We start from the raw sequence: 21,011 nt of genomic DNA on the forward strand, positions 1-21,011 counted from the left end.
ACTATTCCTACTCTTCAGTACGCAGCTCGGTTTGAAATTCCATCAGGCGTGACCATTCTGCCTCATCTTCAAAGTCTTTCGAGCGTCCCATAAACGTCCGAATGATACTGCGTCCCTGGTGTCTCCAATTGATGCCTTGTACCCGCGGCCCGAAATTTCTTAAAACATCCATCACGTCCTCGACTTCATTTACAGCTTCTCGCCACTTCTCAACATCAGTTTCTCCCTTCTCAAACGTTCCAGCCACGCCACAGCGATACCAATCCAGGTAGGCTTTCAGCGCATCTTCCCACCGTGATTGCCAAGTCAGAAGACGTGCATAGGCGCGGAAGATGCGAGGTGAGGATACACGGGGAAGAATGGTCCGGTCAAAAAGTTCCAGTACCCTCCCGAGCAGCCCGTGGCCCTCGTTTGGACTGTTTACAGCATCCCGCCTCCTATCATCATCTCCAGCTGACTGATCGAGGCCAACCGGCACCCTGGTAACGGCAGTTACCAGGCGCTCAAGAACTTCTTCATCGACACATTCTGCACCGGTTTTTGCACTCCGTTCTTCAACGATACGCGTCAGTGCACGGCATGCCTCTGATAACTCCCCAATATCCACGGCGACGATCATGTAATTTGTCCACATGCGCCAATTGTCGTAGCTGTATTTCAAGCCCTGTTTTAAAGCACGGAAAGCCAGTATTTTGTTTGAGAAAGATTTGGCCTTGCTAGGCTGGTCTTCCTAAACATAAATTGAGTTCGTGCAGGGTAACGAAGATTCATCCCCACTTACCCCATTCACATCCAATCCAGAGTTATTCTGGGAGGAGTCCAAACGGAGGTACATGCTAGCCAAATTGTTCCAACTCTCTCCGTCTTCATCGTCAATAGAAACACATCGACTAAATGAATCTCGGGCCCCCTCCCAATTTTCGAGACGAATATAGGCACACCCTAAGATAAACCAAGAACGGGATAATAATGGATTGATCTTCACCGCACGCTGCAGGCAGGGAATGGCCTTCTCGAATTCTCCACGTGCAAAGTAGTAGCCTCCAAGAGACCGCATTGCACGGCCGGAAGTCTCCTTTGACAGCGCCCATGCGCGCCCATAATGCTCCACTGCATTATCCGGTTCCAGATCTCCTAAAAGACACCACAACTTCGCTTGTCGCGCCAAATCTAGTTTGCCGCGCCGCGGGGAAGGTAAATCTTTACCCCGCGAAATCACATTCTCTGCTTCCTCTTTGCGTCCCTCAAGTAAATCACGGACAATAACAACCGCTTTGTCTGTCCTCTCCATAGACTGCCAGCATTTCACTACCTCCTCCCACATCTCAAGGCGTTCGAAGATTTCCAAGGCCGACTTTACCACCCCTAGAGTGAGGAAACGTAATGCCAGCTCGCGTTCCATCTCCCACTTGCTTGGAAGCGGTATTGAATGGAAATAAAGCAGCCGTTCCGGCAAGGGGGAATCAGCAGTTGGCATCTGATCCACGAGGGCCTGGAGCTGGAGCACTGAGCGCTCAACAGTCCGTGTACGTGTAGACTCAAGGCGGGACCGCAGAAGCAGAGCCATAGTGTGGACTGACCAGTTCTTTGGATGCGATATGACACGGGCGACGTAAGGGGACATCTGTTCGCTTGTGAGGCCGTGCGAAGGGGATGTATTCCGTACATTGAGGCAAAGCGACAGAAGTATACACTGATCGAGTGGGTGTAAAGGGGGTTGTGAAACAGGATCCAGATGACTCAGCTGATTGGTCGTGGATGAAGGGGCAGATGATGTGAATATGGTCTGCTCAAGAAGTGTGTCGTCATTCAATTCCAAGGTAACAGGAAGATTGGAATTTGTCATGATAGACGAGTTAACAGGCGTACGTGATCGATCGGCAAGATCATCGTGTACGGCTTCGGCGGGGGAGTTATCCCTTTTCCGACTCTCTGCGAGCAGCACCAATTGGCTAAGATCATTTTGTTGAAACTTTGTTCGTCTCCCAAGCGCTCCCGTGAGTTCATACTGTAATCCCGTAGCACGGGCCGCTTGAAGAAATCGATCGGAAGCGACTTTGTCGTGGCCAAAAATATGTTCGAGTCGACCCTGTTCTAACTGCAGGCGGCCAGTAAGATCGCGATCTCCCGTATCTCCTGCAAGGGTCTGCAACAAAGACCCCAATGAATCATGAGGGTCCATTGGAAGCGGCACTGCCTCGTCCAGTAACTGCTCGTGAATGATTGTTGTACGTAACTGCCACCAGCAAACGGATATGCAGTGATGATATGGCAAGGCGAAAATGAGTTGGGCGAGACGCAAAAAGGTCGTGTGTTGTGCGAGGTGGTAAGCAGGCTCGCCGCCGTAAGCAAGCTCGGTCACCGCCTTCATATCGAGGACCTCATCGGAAATCAAGGTTGGGTTCATCATATCAACAATCACTTCCGATGGTTTGACATTGAGGTCCGGACCAGTCCAGTTTGCCTGGATGAAAGCATGTAAGGATGCGACGGCTAGAGTGACCTGAATGAACTCTTTTTCTGCTTCATCTGTCACAGATGGTAATTTCCACGAGAAGGATTCTTCATAGCTCTTATCCTGCAGCCCAGATGCCCTAAAAAACTCTCGGGCCAAAGGTGAGGTTAGCACTTCCCGAAATTTACCATCGATGACATCCTTTGCGAGCATTGCAATTGCAGGACGCGACTCCAACTCTGTGTGGAGCTTGGAGTCCCATTGCCCGTCTAGCAGGGAACTTTCAAGAGCGTCCATGATATTTCAGTTGAACCAGCGTGCGATGAAGATCAGGAATCACGATGAGTAGTATTTGAAATTGATTACCATAAATTACTAAGTTCGGTGTTGCCCGTTGATCGAAACGTGGTGTGCCATGTGGCCTACAACCTTACCAACCCTACATATGCAGGCAGGAGTAATGTTCCAGCGCCACTATCGTCTCGAAGGATACAAGTCGTTGATCAGGCTCGAGGATCGCGGACGGCATCTTCAATTACTTTACCAAGCAGGGGAACAAATTAATGAAGATCCGAGTCCTCCCGTTGCAGAGTTTGAGCCATGAGGACTTCTACCGGGAGGGTATCTAATACATGGCTGGCCTTGAGGTGTTTGACCCGGTCATCTCTTGATCATAATTGGATCATCACCTCAGCTGGTCACACTTTCCCCACTGCCAAGCCAGCCCCGGTACACTCGTGCTCGTCTCATACATCCCACCCTCATGCTATTAATTCATGGATAGTAACCTGTGTAAGTACCCACAACCGCTGACCCAAGAACCAGTCGGTGAAGCCTATTGGAAATAAAGCTTGCTGCCCCTCGGAGTCTCGTTGGTCAACACATGCGTGAGTCTGGGACGAATCTGGGATGGGAAGCACGTGTGCTTCCCTGAGATGGATAAAAATGGCTAATCCAAGCGTACGGTATGCAAGATCCCATGCTAGATCTTACAAGTGTACGAGAAAACACGCGCCTACGCTATGGTTCCTTCGCTACTGGTGTGACATTACTAAAGAAGCTCTTTGGAACGGAGGACACGCCCCTCGCATAAATCTGGCTTGTGTAGACCTGCACCATAAACTTTAACCGTGAACAACGAGGGAAAATGACTACTCACAAGCTCGTCGTAGATGATAGCGGGTACTTTTTTGTCGCAGAGTGTGGAACCCGGATGAATTTTAATAACCTTGTGCACGTTCAGTATTCCGAATCTACAGAACGAGAGGCGAAACGCACAGAATGACCCATCGTTTGCTTGTATGTTCCATCCGGCTGTAAAAACGCCGACTGCTGGACGAGGCCAGTGACAAAACATCTCAGCACTGGTTCCTCGCTATCTGCCGTGGAAGCATGCCAGTCAATGCCAACTCGTTGGCACGTCTGCCTCAGCTGATCTCTAATTTTCGTCGCTTCCACGAACGTTCTTTCGTTCACGAAGTGCTGGCGACACCATTCTTTTCTCGCGCCCTTACTATCAGATGCAGCAACCTCTTGGTATGATCGGAGGGCATTGAGCATCGTCATATGGTCCCCACTCGCATGACGAAACTTGCACCGAACTTCTGCGATGGCATCGCGCTGGTCGGAGATATCGAGGAAGAGTGTAGAAGAGGATGAGAGAAGGGACACGATGTCTATTACCTCAGAGGTGCAGCCATGGCTTTTGGATGCGAGGATGATGCGTGCGAAGTACGGTTCCACGGGGAAGGACGCCATTTGACGCCCCAATGCGGTTAGAGTCTTGGAGTTGTCCAGCGCACTAAGAAGCCAGAGTGTCTTGAGTGCGGAAATGACTGAAAAAAAGTCAGGATTGGTTATGGAGGCATGTCAGGGGGTCGTACCTGACCCTATCTCGGGAGGATCCATGAAATCGACTGCTTCAAAGTCTTGACCAAGGCATTTTAATTGCAAGACGCTCTGGGTTAAGCTGCATCGGCGAATCTCCGGCTCTGCGGAAAGTGCCATTGCATTGAATGCATCTTCTGTGTACAAACGGAAACAAAAACCTGGACCCTATATCACGTCAGAGGCCCATCAAGAGAGACAAGGTTCAGAGCATACCTCGCGACCGGCGCGACCAGTCCGTTGCATAGCAGACGACTTTGTGATATCTCGAGTTAATAGGGTATCAAAACCTACCGAAACAGTCAGTTGTGAAACTCAAATGGACAGTCACCCCATTACCTCCACCAGTATCCTTCGACAAATATCTTTTTTCTTTACACTTGCCGGTATCGATTACGTATTTTATTCCAGGTATCGTGATGGACGTCTCGGCGATGTTGGTAGCAAGGATACATTTCCGGGTATTTTTAGGGGCGGACGAAAATATCCTAGCCTGCTGCACAGGCGGCAAGGCAGCATACATTGGGCATGTTAGGACCTAGATGAGGATCGCAGTGAGAACGAGAGTCATCAAAACGTAAGAATATCGTACTGTCATACGCTCCTCAGGAAGTCTGCGAGTATACATTTTTATCGATTTGTCAAGACTTTCGATATCCTCCTGGCCTACACGACATCAGAAGTTAGCATGGATAATGCCGGCAAATTAACACACTTACCTGGAAGAAATATAAGGACATCCCCTGGAGGTCTATCAGTATGGATTTGGAAGAACGTCCGTAGAGCAGCATCAACATAGTCCGTCTGGCTGACAGATGTATGGAATATCTGGACAGGGTGTTGCCGACCCTTGATGTAGAGTATTCGAGCACTGGAGTCGCTATAAGCATGTACATCGCGTGCACAGTAATGTACTAACTTGTTATAGAACTTGCTGAACTTCTCGGCATCGAGCGTCGCACTCATGATGATGAGCTTCAACGGGTTAAGGGCTGATGCAGGACCCTTTCCCTTCCCACTGATGTCACCCCCACTATTTCTGGCGGTCTGTATCGTTTTCAGGTTTGCTATTAGGAAATCCGTCCGAAGGGTTCGTTCGTGCGCTTCGTCCACAACTATAACACTGTATCTCGACAGCAACTGATCCGATAGCAGCTCTCGCACGAGCATACCGTCACTGACGTATTTTATCCGGGTGTCGGAGCTGGAAGCCTCGTCGAACCTCACGGAGTATCCAACAAGTCCACCGATAGTGACATTTTTCTCTGCAGCTACGCGAGCGGCGAGGGACGTTGCTGCTACTCGACGCGGTTGGGTGACAGCAATCATGCCCTTGCCTGCGATGCCCGATTCGAGGATGTATTGAGGGACTTCTGTACTTAAGAAAGAGTCATGAGGTGAAATAACAGTGGTATGATGGCTAGCAGACGCACGAGTGGTTTTTCCTGACCCCGTCTCTCCCAGTAAAATTGTAGTGTCATTTTCTCGTATTTCGCGGATGAGAGCTTCCCGTCCTGCCAAAGATGCTGAGCAGAGATTCGGATGATAGATGGATAGGCTAGTTACCGCGTGCTATAGGAAGTTGCTCGCGCTGTTTTTGTAGGGAATTCACTGGGCGTGTTTTCGCGGAGGTAACGTCGTCATCTAGATGGATTTTGGCTTTCTTTCTTGGAGTATGGATGGACATGAATTCGGAATAACTGCCAGACTTGCTCGCGTTGCTATTAGATAGTAACTTGTGTCCAGTGAAATGATTAGGAAGTAAAATGGGTTCTTCCTCGCGATGTCAGAACGTGGGTATGTGCACTAGGGGGACTGATGATGTGAAGCGCAATGTGCGCTCGGCTTGCTGCTTGACACTCGAAAAAGTTGTATCGGAAATCGGGAGTCGGGAATCCGATTCTTCACCGGATCAGAAACCTTATTATACGCCGTCACCCAGCCTCATAGATCACAGAAACTACACGACCATGAAATATTATATTAATATTACAGCACTTCGCAAGTCGTACCGTAGCATATGAGCAGGCGGATAGTACATCCCATTTACAAAATTTATGTTCAACGGGTCCGTTGGGATGGGATCGATACTGAACCAGAGTTGAATGCAATCGCGGAGCATGCGTCTACTGACACCGTGAGTGTCGCTGACTGACAGTTTTTAACACGCTGACCTGGACCTTAAACTGCGCTCATGAAGTGATACTTTGAGTAGAATGCAAATCATTTTACTGCAAGTCAGGGAATGGAAACCAAGAACTTCAGATGTATGTAAGATGTATCTGAATCTTATCGCACAGCCAACAATTGGATATTGAATTCTAGCTACCCTGCAAAGAAGCGGCTCTCTAGAAGTTGTTCTCAGTGGTCGCCAAATATACCCTGAGTTTATGCAGTGCGCGGTATCGGTGAGAAATGATATTCTTCTGTTCCTTGGTCATTTCGGCGTAGCTTTGTTCCGATTGCAGCATTGTAAGCAACCGAGCAAAAAAAAAAAAAGGGAGTCTCACGTTTGATCAAAACCTTTTGGTTGGAAGACAGGGTCCCACCCGAAATCGCCAGGTCCCCTGGCAGGGACGATGGTACCGTCTGTGCGGCCCTCAAAGAGGATCGGCTCAGTGCCCGGACCCGCACTGTATGCAAAAGTACAAAGCGCATATGCATCTTTCGTCGAAAATCCTGCGAGCATGTTATTCAGGCCTACTCAGACGCGTTCAGAAAGTCTCGTTTAGCAGGACGTCCCTGCGCCCACCGACCTTCGTGGCCGAGTGTCTTCATAAAGTGCTTGATATATGGGCCAGGTAGCCCATTATACGCTACGAAACATAATGCGGTATCCTCCGTTATGCATGGCTTCCCCAGCTGCCAGAAGGCATAAGCATTGTAAGGGTAGTGGGCAGGTGGATCCATAATCTCAGATTTAAAGGGTGACTGACCAGCTCAGCTGCGCGACGGCATTTTGCTATGGCGACTTCTTGGGTAGTGCCCTGCAGTTCGGGTACTGGAGTATTTGATCAGCGGGTGGATAAATATTGATCAGAAGAACTTGCTATCTAGGTCTTGCGAGTCTATTTCTATTGGCGTTCCTTGAGATAGAATATACTTGGTCTCCTTCAATTTATTGTGATTTCCAGTTACGAATGCTGATGGAGTATTATCAGGATACATTGAACATGGCTAAAATAGTCAAGACCTACTCAATCGCTTAGAGGCCATTGCGACAGCAGAATAAGTGGCTATGGCCCATGGGAGTCGAGAAACTGGTGTCATCTCAATCTGATAATCTAACCGATTTGCTGAGTCAGGTGAGCCGGTTCGGGTTGGTGCTCGTGAGTATAGTACACAGTTACACTTAGTAGTTGTTCTCGAGGTCACGGTTAACGTTGACGGGCTCGTGGAATTTCAACGAACAGGTCGCAGCATCGGGTCACTCGGAATAACTGACCACAATTCTCACATCCATACTACCACCTACTGATCTTTTCAATTAACTGGCGTCATACTTTCGCCGTCCCTGCTACGTGTCCTGCTGACCATAGACACGCATTACTTCAGGAGCCTTTTGACTATCATTTTCGACAGCAGATCGTTCGTCTGCGACGAAATACATCGGCACAATGCCCGACTACGTGTATGCACTTCACGACTTTCAACCGGAAAATGAGGACGAAGTCGACTTCCGTGCGGGTGAGCCTATCGAGGTCATAGAGAGGGATGATCAATACAGCGATGGCTGGTGGCAGGTGTGTACTGCCCGATTCTTTCACACTGCGCACGGTCTGCATGTAGGCATGCACAACTCTGCAGCGCAATTTCAGCCCACATAAACTCCACAGTGCCCTGCGTTCTGCCGAGTTTAATTGCATTTATTGTTTTGCTCCATGCTATTAACTCATACACGCACTATATTCCCAGGGACGCAATCTTGCAGGTAAAATCGGCCTGTTCCCCAAAAGCTATACTACACCGGCTGCCCCTGCACGTCCACGTGCCTCTTCACTAGAATCCTCCGCTGGTCCTTCCATGAATGGGCCTCCTGACATATTACAGCCAGTTGATGAAGAGGCAGGTTCATTCATTGGTAGCGACGCCGATTCCAACATTGGTGTCGCCCTTGGCGAACCGCCTTCAGGACATCAGGAGGAAGTCATGCAGGCTACTATGACAGACGTCCAGAAGGCCATCGAACAACTTGGCCAACATGATCGAGATGGAACTCGCAGCTTCAGCTTCGCTAGCACTCGGCACGGAGACACGGATCGCGAAACGGATACAGATGGAGATACCAGCTTACGGGACGACGGAGAGGACTGGCACCGTAGTGCCCGAGACAAGCTTGCAGAACAGGCGCGTAAAGTCGTGGAAGCGAAGGCCGCTACGGAAGTGGAGATTCGCTCGCTCGCTCCTCCGATAGACATCGAAATGAGTGATGAAAGTGAGGTAGAAGACGTGGACGACGCATTTCAGAATGTACATCGGTTCGCACGTGATCATCCCCATATTCCCGAGGAAGATGAGGAAGATAATGACAACAATGGCGCAGTAACTCTGAGTCACAGGAGGAGGAACTTAAGCATGACTTCACCTGTGACACTCCCCTTGCAAGATTTACCATCCCTTTCATCTAACGATGGTGAACAAACAGCTAAAGTTCATAAGACGTCATTTTCTGTTACATCAACCATTCGCACTATCTCCCCAGCGCCTACTGGTCATGAACACAATGGATCTCAATCCCGGTCCGCTCCCGTATCCCCTATGGTCAATATATTTGCCCCTGTCCCTGTTATTGCCGTCGAGCCATCCTCCATACAGTTACCTGCTTCCCCCGAACCCACCACCCACGCTACTCCCACGCCTGTGATCCGCGAGATTCGCCAAGTTTCCAGTGCTGTTTCCTCCCCCACCCCACGTGTAGTGAGCCCACCACCGACGTCCAAGCACAATAGTGTTGCATCCAGCGGTCAAGTCTCTACCACTTCCATGCCGCAGACGTCGTCTGAACCCACACAGGAAAGTAGCCTAATGAAGTCTGTTTCTCCATCAGAGTGGAGCGTCGAAGAGGTTGTTGACTGGCTAAGGTCCAAGAACTTTGGTCAGGACGTCTGCGATAAGTTCATAGGTAAATTCCTTCTTTTTGTTGTACAACTTGAACTAATTTTGTACCCCTTAGAACAAGAGATCACAGGTGATGTTCTACTAGAGCTTGACATCAACCTTCTGAAGGTTGAAATTGGCATCGTCGCATTTGGAAAGCGTATGCGCATTGCCAACGCTATCGCCGAACTACGCCGACCTCCATCAATCATCTTCCCAGACGCCCAGTCGCCCCAACATCCTCAGTCCTTGTCGCACTCCCATTCATACTCCTACACACATTCACGTTCTGGCTCGACTCAACAGTCTTTGAACAGCCCCATGTTCACGACTACCATGAGCTCAGCTATTACTGCGCCGAACTCAGCGACCTTTGGTTCGATGTGCAGCACCGAGAGTCCAGCTGCAGACACGAGCCAATTCGCAGAAAGAGTATCTAGTTTATCGAGTACTGGTCTTAATATCATTGGAGGTTCGCCGGAAAATCATGTCTCGACTGGTACGGTGGGGCTCGGCCTTGGGGCCCCGCCGAACGGCGACGATCATAAAGTTGGTATTTCATCTTCCACTGCTATTTTTATCGCTTACGCATTATTAGCGTACGGCGTCGGGTCAACTTGGACCTTCTCCTAGTGATGGTGCCTTGAATAAACGATCTCAAGAGGATGCACCCGAGCCTGAAGAGCTGCAAGACGACGATCGCGGCGCCTTGAGCGAGGTGATTTCATATCTTCTTTCTGTTGTAGGTGGCATCAGTTAAACCTTTTCGGCAGGGAGAAAATGTACCATCTGTCGCCAAGCAACGCCTGCACCTCTTTGGCCGCTCTACAGAGTCCACGTCTACCGCGAAGGAGAAGGGCGGCACTTCCTCCAACAATAATTCTACTACCGCACTCTCGACTTCAGTGCCCTTGGCGTCGGCGGTGGTAACACCCAGATCATCACGGAAACGAGAGCTGCTGGACGACTCCAGTATTGGCAGCAAGCATAGCCGGAATAAACGGGACGCTACGACGAAAGGAACAGAGCGGCATAGTTTGTTCGGAGGCGCTTTCACCACTTCCCTCGGGAAGTCCAGGAAGCCTCCGCCAAGGATCAGCCCGTATGCACTGAACTTCTATATAGTTTGCTCATTCACTCACTTTCAAATAGGTCATTGATTGACACCGAAAGCCCAATGGAAAAATCTTCGAGTCTCAATCTTTCCCGGCTGTACGGCAACAAGAAGCCCTCGGGTCGCCCGTCAACGTCAGACGGCTCGCCTTCTAGCACTCTTCGCAATCCCTCGCGCAGCGATTCTCTTGATGAGAAGAAGTTGAGGGAGAAGGAGAAGACGTCTGAGAAGCTGAGAGGCAAGGATGCAGATAGTCAAACACTGAAAAAGAAAGAGTCCCTGAAAAAACACGTTGATGGTCACGAGAGCCAGTCTCGAGGTCCTAATACGTTCAAGCCAGGACAGAGTATCATTGACCAGATCGGCACCCCTGATCACCAAGGATGGATGCGTAAGAAAGGCGACCATTACAATGCCTGGAAGGTGCGGTACTTCGTTATCAAGGGTCCACATCTGTACATCCTACGGAGCGACAACAAGACGGTGGGGGGTCAAGCCTATTTAATCATGAAGTCATACACTGATGCAGTTGTTCAGGAGGTGAAAATCAAGGGCTACATTAATATCATCGGATACAAGGTCATTGCGGACGAAAACGTCGATCCAGGACGTTATGGCTTCAGGATAGTGCACGAAACCGACAAGACGCATTTCTTCAGCTCTGATGAGCAAATCGTGGTACGTGAGTGGATGAAAGCAATCATGAAGGCCACCATTGGTAGAGACTATTCGAGTAAGCCTGAGCCATAATCTTCGGTCGCTTATCTAACATTCTGTTAAACAGAGCCTGTTGTTTCTTCCGTCAACATCCCTACTATCCCTCTAACAGTCGCCCAGGCGATGAACCCTGCCCCCCGACCGCCGTCTCCTACCGCTCGCGATGCGACACAAAAGGCTTTACGCCGCGAGAATCCAAATCAGCTATCTTCTCGTGATGCTCGCGTCCTGATGGGTTTACCATCATCGGATGGCAATGACGCACAAGATAGCGAACGGACACATCTTGATTCCTTCTTTACTGAGCAGTCCATTTCAAGCCAGCCTGAAGACGAGCCCAAGGTGGCGAACCAAGCTCCTCCCCGCCCGACTAGAGAGGCACGCCCTTCGCCAACTACCGCGGTTTGTCCACTCCCTTCTCCGTGCGATATAATGTGATACTGATTTTATAACCTTGTACAGCTGAATCCTTCTGACACGGATCTGGTTGAATGGGCTAATTCACACTTACCAGCCGCGTTAAAAAATTACGATCTCACTGGCCATCTTTTCAGTGGTCTTGCTCTTCTTCGTCTCTCGGAATCAGTTTTAGGGAAATCACCCTCACCCCCCGTGCCAGACTCGGCATTCCCGTCTGGCCCCGATGACGACAAGCTGGACGGGCTATTCCGCCTGTTTGACTTCCTCCTCGACAACGACGTAAAAATGGGTAGCGTAAGCATCAACGACGTCCGACGAGGGAAACACGATAAAATATTACAGCTTCTCAAAGCACTCAAGGCATGGGAGGACAGGCGGATGGACATATTGAGATCTATTGGTGCGGGGACAATTCAAGCTGGTCCTTTCGTGACTCCCGATATGAACACTTGGAAGAGATGAATCCATTTGGACTGCTTATCATTCGAGATTGCGGACTCGATCTTCAAACATTCATTTGCGCTACATATATCATGATGACCCTCGTTTACGTTTGGGCTATTTTCTCTGGATACCCGTCAAATATCACATCCTGCGGATAACTACATTATGTACATGGAAACTTTTCAAGCAATTAGGATTGTAGTGTGTGTAAGGAATCGACATGACAATTCATGCACGTAGGTCAGAGCTTGGATGACTCAGACGGAACCATGTTGGTGTATACAGCTGATGCGACTAATCGGCTTCGCGTTATATTCCACACCTGTTGAAGCCAAACGTAAGCTGATAGCGCAACGAGAGAGCTCGTCAGAATCTCACTTCACAACGACCTGAGCGTGCCCGGCTACCAAGGGTGAGTGTCGTGCATACGATGCGTAGCTTGTCGCCCCTGACACAATGGTTCAGTAGAAATTAATTAATGTGCCATTTGAACGTACAGCACTGCTGGTGAGTGGAACACAACATTCAAAGACTGTTGTACACCGAATACGCTATATATGCCCGTCGAAGCCCTAAGAACGTAAATGGGCATTGGCGAGCAGCTGCGCATCCATGTTAGCTCCAGATAAACATGAAGTAGAAGAAACATGCATATCAATTATCATGGCCAAACAACCACCGTGCATGGTTCCACCTTCATTAAACATGTCTGAGGGCGCCCCGTGATATGTCAATGAGCAAAGCATATATCAGAAATTCAGGCACCTTCATCCACGATCGCCTCGAGGACAGTCCGTCCTTCAAGTCTGTCCGGCTCCTCTGCCTTTGACAATACAGACGCCTCTGCTAGTTGCAACCGGGACACGAACTCGGCCTTGAAACCTCTGAAGGGCTTGCCAGTCGAACGCGAGACGTGCCTTGGCTGCACCAGATAGTTTAGCAATGCAAGTTTTACCTCTGGAGAAGCATTCCCTTGCACTTGGGAAGTGTTGATATTCTTTTCTGGCTGCATCTGGCGCTGTCAGAGGACTAGCGAAAAAGTCGTATTGTCTTATATACCCATTGCATGGTAATATATGCAGAACATGCCCGTTATTTTCATCACCAAAAGGCAATATAAAGACATATATTACGACGTAAAGGCCCTGTAATCAACGTAAAGCACCCTGAAGGACTCCAGAAAGAGCTAAGTCACAAACTGGGAGTGTGAATTTGCCTCTTGAAATCGACTCGAGCGCTGAGCATTGAGGTTATCCCATGATAGTGTATCAGGTAAATGTACTTGAGAAGAAGGGCCGAGCTGCGGCGCCAGCTGGCCTAACCTTGTTTACCAGTCTCAGTAATGATAATGGCATAAAAATGTCCGTTACAGAAGGACTCGAGAAAGGTTAACATCATGTCCGCCCTTATCTTGCATGACTTCCGATCAGAGTTCCGGAAAATATGAAACTCGTGAAGTACGTACTAGGGTACGAGTATACCACAATGCTAAAAGCTCAATGCACGAAAGACTGGTTGACCTGTGTTGAATGGCATACCTTAAATTTTCGGTTTTTTCTTTCTTGCTGGTTGCGCCATACTACGAGCTCCTAAAGTACTATGGCATTGGCTCTGATCGAAGACTGGGCCCTTTAATTTTCTGATCCGTGCGTAATTGTCAAATGAACTGCACCATGGAGGAGTGGTGAAACACGGCGCGTAGATATGATCTTGAAAGACAGTATATTCGGAGACAGACGTAACAGGATCAAAAAATAGCTATCAAGTTTCACGAGAAGGTATGTCAAATGGGCATACATTCAAGTCTGGGGGTTACGTTCCCGTCAAGCCAGACTCAGATTGCACGAATATTGCCGGACTTGGAGCGCCAACTTGGGCAGAGAACGGGCGGGGGGTGGCACAATCAGGGACAGACATGGTAAGGTAAAAAGTCTAGCTGCTTCCACGGTCATGCTCGCGGCGAATCCGTTGACATATAATGTATGCTCGGAATATTGGAGTGTTCGAGTACACATACTGTGGTACAAGTGATCAGAGAGCCGTTCTGTCGGAGTGTCAAAATCAAGTACTCCCGGCACACTTACAATTGCCCGAGCCGAATGAGTGGTAACCCAGCGGTAACCGATACTAGTACTCAAGTACACCGTGAGCTTGGCCAAAGCTTGGCTGCCGCGTTAAGCTTACGTTCAAATTTTACACTCGCCAATTTACATACAAAATACGTTACATCCAAATCAAGTTCTGTATGCACCAAGCCTCGTCGGGCAACAATACCAGCGTATGTATTCTGTTCGTCCCCCTTTGAGCTGATAGTCTTCCCGACTTGTGTAGGTTTTGTGACATCCCAATGCAGTCAGGACTCAGTATCGAGCACGAGGCTCCCAATTGGAGTGTAGCTCCGGCCTCATTGCAGGGTCAATATTGGGTGACTTCCCGCAGCATTTAGAATCCTGGATATCGTTATTCGTCGGAGATTCAGCTCACAGTATATCAACATTCAATATCTAGAAAGATGTTCCTTTTCAGGAGCCGAAGAATCGCGACCTGAATGCCTTGCACGCCGACAAGCAAGAAAAACATACCTTATTCGAGGTGACCTAGCCTCCTTCCTAAGCACTGCCAATACTCCCTGGCAAACTCTGTACTTGGCTCGCAATGACCGAGCTTGCATCACAACCATTGGGTTGCCAGTGTATATTGATGTGTCGGCATTGGATCACCTCCTCTCAGCCACAGGCTTAGGGTCTTTATAGTTGGGACAACGAGACTCGAAGCAGTGCCCTGGATTATATGGTTCATCGACGAAAATTTGTTCATAAACAACAGAAACTTACACGAGTGACTTTGGGCTGCCGCAGATATACTAGTAGCAGTCAACATACATTCCGCCCTGAAATGAGATGGTGACATAATTTTGGACGCACCTTCAATATTCAAAGATTCACTGCATGAACTTTCCGCGGCCTTCACAGCATTCAGGTGAACTATGCCATCATGAGGCCTTCTCACAGACATCAACTTTGTATCTACAAGGTATGGTATGATTAACGTTCGACCAGCTGACAAGGCCAGATTATCTTACCGATTTCTCTCAAAAGACTCAAACAGATCTTATCGTCTTGTACAATCCTTGCGAAAAAATCACCCTCAATCCTCACACTCGTTTATAAGCTCCCGCTATCTTCTTTAACGATGCAGTGCACTCAGACGGCAGGATCATGCGCGAGTATGGCAATCGAGACTTCAATATTCCGTGTTTCAACCAGCTGCTCTTGAATTTCGTCGAGGAACAGGGATGGGCTGGCCTGGCATCAAGAGCGGATGTGATAAATGAGAGGTCCTGTTGGTCGGCCTGCCACGACGACGAGCAAATGGATTTCCCGTGGGTCCGATTCAGTCCGAAATCTCGGTGGAATTTCAACATTTCGCTGACTGCACCCAGCAAGTTGAGTTATTTCAGCACCCGTCTTCAGTTGTTGAAAACGCCAGACAAACAGTCCCTTCCTGTAGCTGTTCCGCGAGGTGTACATACATCATAGAGTCCGGCAGGTGTTTTTGGTGGGCACAAATATATCGTAGCGGCGCTGGGAAACGCCAGTCCCCGACTTCAACTTCAAGAAATGACGACGGATTGGTAGTAAACAGTCTATCGATATAGCAATCAGGCGCTTCGCAGATCAGATGCAGCACTACTTGAAATTTGACAATAGTATTCGAGTGACTCGAGCCAGGCTAATCATCATCAGCCTCCAGCTCAATGTCAAAGATGTCATGGCTCTCCGTCAATAACTTCGAGTTCTTAGCAGGTGACTGACCTCCGAGCTCGTTAGTAGTCTTCCTTTTGCCTTTGGGATAATGGAGAGCTTTCTTCGTGTAGGCTGCACATGGCAGCAACTGCATACGCCGAAATGACTGCTTTTGAAACAGGCATCGGTCATTCCCGCTCTCGATCTGTACGAATATCTCTCACCTCTGCCAGCACATTCTATTTGCATTCTAGATGGACTAACATGTCCTTGACAGAGCGCGAGACAATTTCCTGTGACAAACGTCCAGTAACGAGCACGCCAAACTCATGAGCAAGAATTTGATAGAAAGCAGCCTTATCTGAGAGTAAATAACAGCTCAAGAACAGAAAATATGCGAGATAAACGTCACCCAAAACACTTGCTCCAGCATGAAATAGGTGTAGTGCGCGTTGCCGGGCATGATTAGCGAGTGCATCACACGTTTTTCGATAAGAGAGCTTGTTGTAGAGTGTGCGATAGCGTGGTGCTAATCGAGGAATACATGTCTAGATGTCAGTGCGTTTCAGCTTCTCTAAACGGCGAGGAATATCATCAACAGATGCTGAAATCCACTGTAAAGACATGGCTTAGAGACTTGCACAGCTGCTGGATCGAGAACAGGAGGTGCGCTGATGATAGGAGGAGTACCTACTAGAGTAGTTGCCAAATTGAGACCGTACAAGTTCTGAAACTCAGCAGCAAGTAAAGTGCCCCGTGATCTTGTGCAAGCAGGTGGGACTGATGCGGTCAAGAGACTCTTGAAGAGGATATCATCTGACATGCTTGCGAGCTCTGTGCGTCGAGAAGCGAAATGAGATACAATTGCATCGACACTGCGTTCTTTATTTCGCGCGTCGGATCTTTTAGTACCAATACGCCGTGCAACACCACGCAGGACAGGCGCGGACAAAGCAGACAAATTTTCTGCACAGCAAGCATCAGTGTAGGAAAACCATCGAGGATCATCTTTTAGTCTGGACATAATGCACGAGGCAGCAGTTGGGAGGGGAGAGCCTTGTTGAACAGGTTCTCGATAATTCTTGAAGCGTTTGAATACACTACAGCACACATATGCAGCAGACTCGAAATGCGCGCGACTGAAAGTCATCGAAATGTCATCCAGATGAACAGACAGACATACTCTATCAAAAACTACAGCCACTGTGACAGATCGATAGAGGGGACCACATTTGAGACATGTTAGAATGGGAGGCGAGCGATAACTGTAACCAACAACAAAAAAATTCGGCAGTTGCATATATAAGTTTATGATATTGTCGGTAGTATAAAGCATAGTAAAAAAGAGGATTTGATTGTATATCATGAAGGATGTTGTGAGGTGGGCAATCTTTAGCATCGAGTACTCGAGGCGCCGTACTGGGGTGTTTCGAGAGAAACACAGACATTCTGGAATCAATAAAACAAGCACACAGAAAGAAACCGAAAAGACATACACACAAGTTTGCGATAGACTTCGATCGATCAACTGTACAGTTTTTTTTCGAAAGGGTTCCCACGCATCGAGGTATAGGTGCCTGGGGATTTGGATCCGACAAAACCCTCCTCCCACTCCGTGGGAAGTCGGGGACACAAACATGTTACAGCAACACACTGTAATATTGTTAAAGACTGTAATACAAACAGGCCAGAGCTGAAGCGATGACAACTCTCGGATCAGCTATATAATAACATGATGCGGATTGCGGTATGCGTAAATCAACATAACACCTAAATTTGTGACCGCGCCCATGTAGGTCAGAGTTTGGCAGATTCAGATGCCTTTGGTTCAGATGGAACCATCTTGATGTGTACAGCTGATGCTACTAATCGGTGTCGCGTAACATTCCATATCTTTGAAGCCAGACATGAGCTCATGGAACAAGAGAGCGAGATTGCCAGAATCTCACTTCACAACGACTTGAGAGCGCCCGGCTACCAACAGCGAGTGTTGTGCTCACAATGCGTAGCTTGTCTCCCCTGATACGATGATTCAGCAGAAAGTGATTAGCGTGACATTTGAACATACGACAATGCTGGTGAATGATAGACAATGTTCAAAGACTGTGATACGCCAAATACGCCATAACCGCTTGTCGAGGCCCCAAGGACGTAAATGGGCATTGTCGAGCAGCTACGTATCTACATTAGCTCCAGGTAAACAGGATGAGAAGAAACATGCATGTCAATCATCATGGCCGAACATCCACCGTGCATGTTTTTAGCACTATTAAGCATTTCTGAGAAGTTGTCAATAAGCACAACGAATATGAGAAACAAAAGGTACCTTCGTCCACAGTCACCTGTATGACGACACGGCCTTCAAACTTCTCCGGTTCCTCTGCCTTTGACAATATAGATACCTCTGTTAGTTGCAACCGGGACGCAAACTCGGCTTCGAAACCTCTAAAGGGCTTGTCAGTCGACTGCGAGATGTGGCTCAGCCGCATGGATTGCAGAGCGCCGAGCAACGTGTGTTTTACTTCCGAGGAAGCATTCCCTTCGACTTGGGAGGGGTCCATATCGCTTCCTGGCTTCATCAGAGGTAAAGGCCAAGCCACGCTCACGGTTCGGGTACTTCGGGTGTATATTTTACCTGCCGGCAACCAACTTGAAACAAGAACCCAAAAGCGCCAAAGTGCGCATGACTGCTACTAGTAGTTAGTAGTATTTCAAGTTGATCCTGAGACAGACCATACAGGAAGATAGCCGTTCCTTCTTATAGCGATTCCCCACGAAGATCTCTCCTGGAGTCCCAGACTCCCAGTACACCATGTCCCAGCGGTCTTACGAGGTCAGCCGTTACGATCCGCGTCTCTTGAGATCATGTGAGGTCGAGAACTAAATAAGTCCAATGGCAGGTGGTCGAAGGATTTTTCGTGCAAGAAGGTGGCGCTCGTTACGGCCTGGGCGAGGTAGTGTTTTGACCATGAGGATTTCGCTTGGCTGACGCATAATCGCGTTCTTTCACATTGAAGGCTGTAAGTCTCTGTATTTTCGTCGAACATAAAGATTTGAACTCCAGCTTTTGGACTCCAGCTCCCTCCTCGATTCGGGCTAATAGATCGTTCCAATAGTCGATGGAAGACGTTCAGGCAAAAGATCGATCAACTTAATACGTCTTCTTCCGCCGGTACGCAGTACAAGGTGTTTTTCGTGGGCAGACACGGTGAAGGCTTTCGTAAGGATCTCATGTTGATGAAAAAATTATGGCCTTTAATTTTCCCTACAAGACAACGTAGCCGAGGCGAAGTACGGCACAGAGGTGCGATCCTACTTCGTAGTGCCATGCTATCCTAACATCCATCGGAAGGAATGGAATAAGTGCACTTCCACCGTTCTCTTCCTTCAATGAAGTTCCCTGACCTGATTGCATCCATCAAGCTATTGGTCAAAGGAATACGGTGACGGAGAATTGATCTGGGGACGTCAGTGATATCACCTGTTCACTGAATTGCGCTGCCTCACAACTCATCATAGCGGATCCTGAATTAACGACGCTTGGCAAGGATCAGGCGAAAGCGGCCCATAACGCATGGAAACAAGAACATAAATTTGACATTCCCATTCCAGGGAAGCTCTACTGCAGTCCTCTGACACGAGCTATCCATACAAACAAGATAACATTCGACTCCATTATACCTCAATCACAGCGAACCATGATCATCGAGGTATCAAAACACAAGACTTTATCGCTAGGTTTACTCACTCGCGCTATAGAACCTCAGAGAAACAACTGGCGTCCATACCTGTGATAAGCGAAGAACACGCACCTATATCGAACAAACTTTCCCTGACTTCGACATCGAAGAGGAGCTCATAGAAGAAGACACACTCTGGGATGCTGAAGTGAGGGAAACCCACGCAGAAATTGATGCCCGAATGAGGGGCGTACTGGACATGATTTTTGACAAGGACCAGGAACAATGTGAGCACCATACCCCACCTGTTCATTGATGCTAGACTGAGCATCCGATTAGTCATCTCGTTCACTGCCCATGGGGGCATCGTTAGCGCAGCGCTGCGGGTCATGAACCACAGACAATACATTTTACCCACTGGAGGTTCGTATTCAAGCCTGATTTGAGAGCGCGTGCTTATTCTGAGGCAGGGGTTATACCGATCGTTGTTAAGTCGTCTATCTCTTAGAATTACTTACTATCATTCTGCAACTTTTCAGCAAATTTTTGTAGCTCGTCAACCACTTCATATTATCTTCCACGAATTTAGAGTGTTGTAGAGTCGTACCGCCTCTATATAGATTTGATTTTTGCTCATTTTTAGGACGTGGTGTGGTGTCAGATGAAAGCCGAGGAAATTCTGGGTCTGGCTGCCAATCTGCAAAATATGGTTACGTCGAGTCACACCTCGGCATAGCACCGGCGCGGTCAACTTTGACTCTCCGCAGCTCTCGATCTGTTGGTGTTGAGTCGTCAAACTGGAAGCTTGCAAAAGCTTGAAGTTGTGCAAAGCTAATGAATACAGCAATACATTATTATCAAGTATCGCGATTGTGATTGCACTGGTGACATGGTCCTGAATAAGGTTGACCGCATGCAACATCATAGCATCTGTACCTCACCACCAACTCGAAAGTCCGCTCTACTACCAGCCGCCGGCGCAAAGTGAGGAATAGGTGGAGGTTGAAGCTGAAGCGCCGAATGGTGCATGGGATAACGTGGGGACGCATACCTGCCGGGTGGGGGAAGATCCACGCGCGACATCGAGGCTTGAGGGCTGCGGTTGATAGCCGCCAAATGGTGCGTGCATTCGACTCGGCGTGTCTTGCGGTACTGACTCAGTAGTGTTATTGTTGGTTTCAACATGCCGCCTGCGAGAACGGGGGGGATTAACCGAGTGTGCCGTAGAGGAGATTGAATTTGTTACACACTCTCCTATCCGCTGTCACGTGTTCATACATGTCGTCAATTCTTCCTCTATAGCATCTTAAAATGACAGGATGACCTTTATCGGAAATTGTGTTCTGTAATTCTGACGAGGTGATTGTTATGCTCCAGGTATAACTTCGTGAATATACCTACAGGATCTATGGGATCTGGATGATTTATGTTCCTGCATGGTTACAAATTAC

At 48.5% G+C, this 21,011-nt stretch overlaps 9 protein-coding genes across 9 annotated transcripts; 2 read left to right on the plus strand and 7 right to left on the minus strand.

Moving 5' to 3' along the window:
- Positions 1-7: 7 nt before the first annotated feature.
- On the minus strand, positions 8-2,752 carry DFJ58DRAFT_721899 (uncharacterized protein; the record flags this gene model as incomplete). The annotated part of the gene is made up of 2 exons (XM_041384841.1): positions 8-730; positions 782-2,752. The coding sequence occupies 2 exons, from the start codon at positions 2,750-2,752 to the stop codon at positions 8-10; spliced, it is 2,694 nt and encodes an 897-aa protein (XP_041249943.1).
- Positions 2,753-3,219: 467 nt separating this feature from the next.
- On the minus strand, positions 3,220-6,202 carry DFJ58DRAFT_759255 (P-loop containing nucleoside triphosphate hydrolase protein). Its single transcript, XM_041388344.1, has 11 exons — positions 5,909-6,202; positions 5,776-5,856; positions 5,262-5,715; positions 5,062-5,213; positions 4,935-5,008; positions 4,682-4,880; positions 4,559-4,632; positions 4,339-4,510; positions 3,734-4,290; positions 3,615-3,683; positions 3,220-3,565 (listed from the first exon to the last, which is right to left on the minus strand). Exons 1-11 carry the CDS (start codon positions 6,027-6,029, stop codon positions 3,476-3,478), a joined length of 2,043 nt encoding a protein of 680 aa, XP_041249944.1. The 5' UTR covers positions 6,030-6,202; the 3' UTR covers positions 3,220-3,475.
- A 488-nt stretch (positions 6,203-6,690) lies between these two features.
- Positions 6,691-7,612, minus strand: DFJ58DRAFT_713398 (inosine triphosphate pyrophosphatase-like protein; the record flags this gene model as incomplete). The annotated part of the gene is made up of 6 exons (XM_041383918.1): positions 6,691-6,793; positions 6,853-7,042; positions 7,099-7,204; positions 7,279-7,343; positions 7,393-7,485; positions 7,540-7,612. 6 exons carry the CDS (start codon positions 7,610-7,612, stop codon positions 6,691-6,693), a joined length of 630 nt encoding a protein of 209 aa, XP_041249945.1.
- Positions 7,613-7,959: 347 nt separating this feature from the next.
- On the plus strand, positions 7,960-12,152 carry DFJ58DRAFT_721902 (uncharacterized protein; the record flags this gene model as incomplete). The annotated part of the gene is made up of 9 exons (XM_041384842.1): positions 7,960-8,085; positions 8,258-9,464; positions 9,516-9,988; positions 10,038-10,157; positions 10,213-10,541; positions 10,592-11,036; positions 11,091-11,286; positions 11,338-11,672; positions 11,733-12,152. 9 exons carry the CDS (start codon positions 7,960-7,962, stop codon positions 12,150-12,152), a joined length of 3,651 nt encoding a protein of 1,216 aa, XP_041249946.1.
- A 739-nt stretch (positions 12,153-12,891) lies between these two features.
- Positions 12,892-13,202, minus strand: DFJ58DRAFT_881649 (uncharacterized protein; the record flags this gene model as incomplete). Its single annotated transcript, XM_041394557.1, has 2 exons — positions 12,892-13,146; positions 13,194-13,202. The coding sequence occupies 2 exons, from the start codon at positions 13,200-13,202 to the stop codon at positions 12,892-12,894; spliced, it is 264 nt and encodes an 87-aa protein (XP_041249947.1).
- Positions 13,203-15,727: 2,525 nt separating this feature from the next.
- On the minus strand, positions 15,728-17,121 carry DFJ58DRAFT_759273 (uncharacterized protein). Its single transcript, XM_041388345.1, is given in 6 exon segments — positions 15,728-15,780; positions 15,950-16,017; positions 16,028-16,049; positions 16,105-16,241; positions 16,293-16,380; positions 16,542-17,121. The coding sequence occupies 3 exon segments, from the start codon at positions 16,902-16,904 to the stop codon at positions 16,120-16,122; spliced, it is 573 nt and encodes a 190-aa protein (XP_041249948.1). The 5' UTR covers positions 16,905-17,121; the 3' UTR covers positions 15,728-15,780; positions 15,950-16,017; positions 16,028-16,049; positions 16,105-16,119.
- A 365-nt stretch (positions 17,122-17,486) lies between these two features.
- On the minus strand, positions 17,487-18,569 carry DFJ58DRAFT_759283 (HotDog domain-containing protein). Its single transcript, XM_041388346.1, has 5 exons — positions 18,207-18,569; positions 18,102-18,159; positions 17,949-18,053; positions 17,830-17,899; positions 17,487-17,773 (listed from the first exon to the last, which is right to left on the minus strand). The coding sequence occupies exons 1-5, from the start codon at positions 18,457-18,459 to the stop codon at positions 17,678-17,680; spliced, it is 582 nt and encodes a 193-aa protein (XP_041249949.1). The 5' UTR covers positions 18,460-18,569; the 3' UTR covers positions 17,487-17,677.
- DFJ58DRAFT_759288 (histidine phosphatase superfamily) lies at positions 18,547-20,199 on the plus strand. The gene is made up of 9 exons (XM_041388347.1): positions 18,547-18,713; positions 18,781-18,837; positions 18,959-19,100; positions 19,153-19,184; positions 19,317-19,347; positions 19,400-19,590; positions 19,640-19,847; positions 19,900-19,983; positions 20,031-20,199. Exons 1-9 carry the CDS (start codon positions 18,693-18,695, stop codon positions 20,066-20,068), a joined length of 804 nt encoding a protein of 267 aa, XP_041249950.1. The 5' UTR covers positions 18,547-18,692; the 3' UTR covers positions 20,069-20,199.
- Positions 20,124-20,876, minus strand: DFJ58DRAFT_759298 (uncharacterized protein; the record flags this gene model as incomplete). The annotated part of the gene is made up of 2 exons (XM_041388348.1): positions 20,502-20,876; positions 20,124-20,391 (listed from the first exon to the last, which is right to left on the minus strand). Coding segments are annotated over exons 1-2 (505 nt in total), but the record flags the coding sequence as incomplete, so codon positions are not given.
- Between the last annotated feature and the right edge of the window lie 135 nt (positions 20,877-21,011).

Source organism: Suillus subalutaceus, assembly GCF_016647625.1.
Source record: "Suillus subalutaceus strain FC151 chromosome Unknown DFJ58scaffold_5, whole genome shotgun sequence".
Taxonomy (NCBI): Eukaryota; Fungi; Basidiomycota; class Agaricomycetes; order Boletales; family Suillaceae; genus Suillus; species Suillus subalutaceus.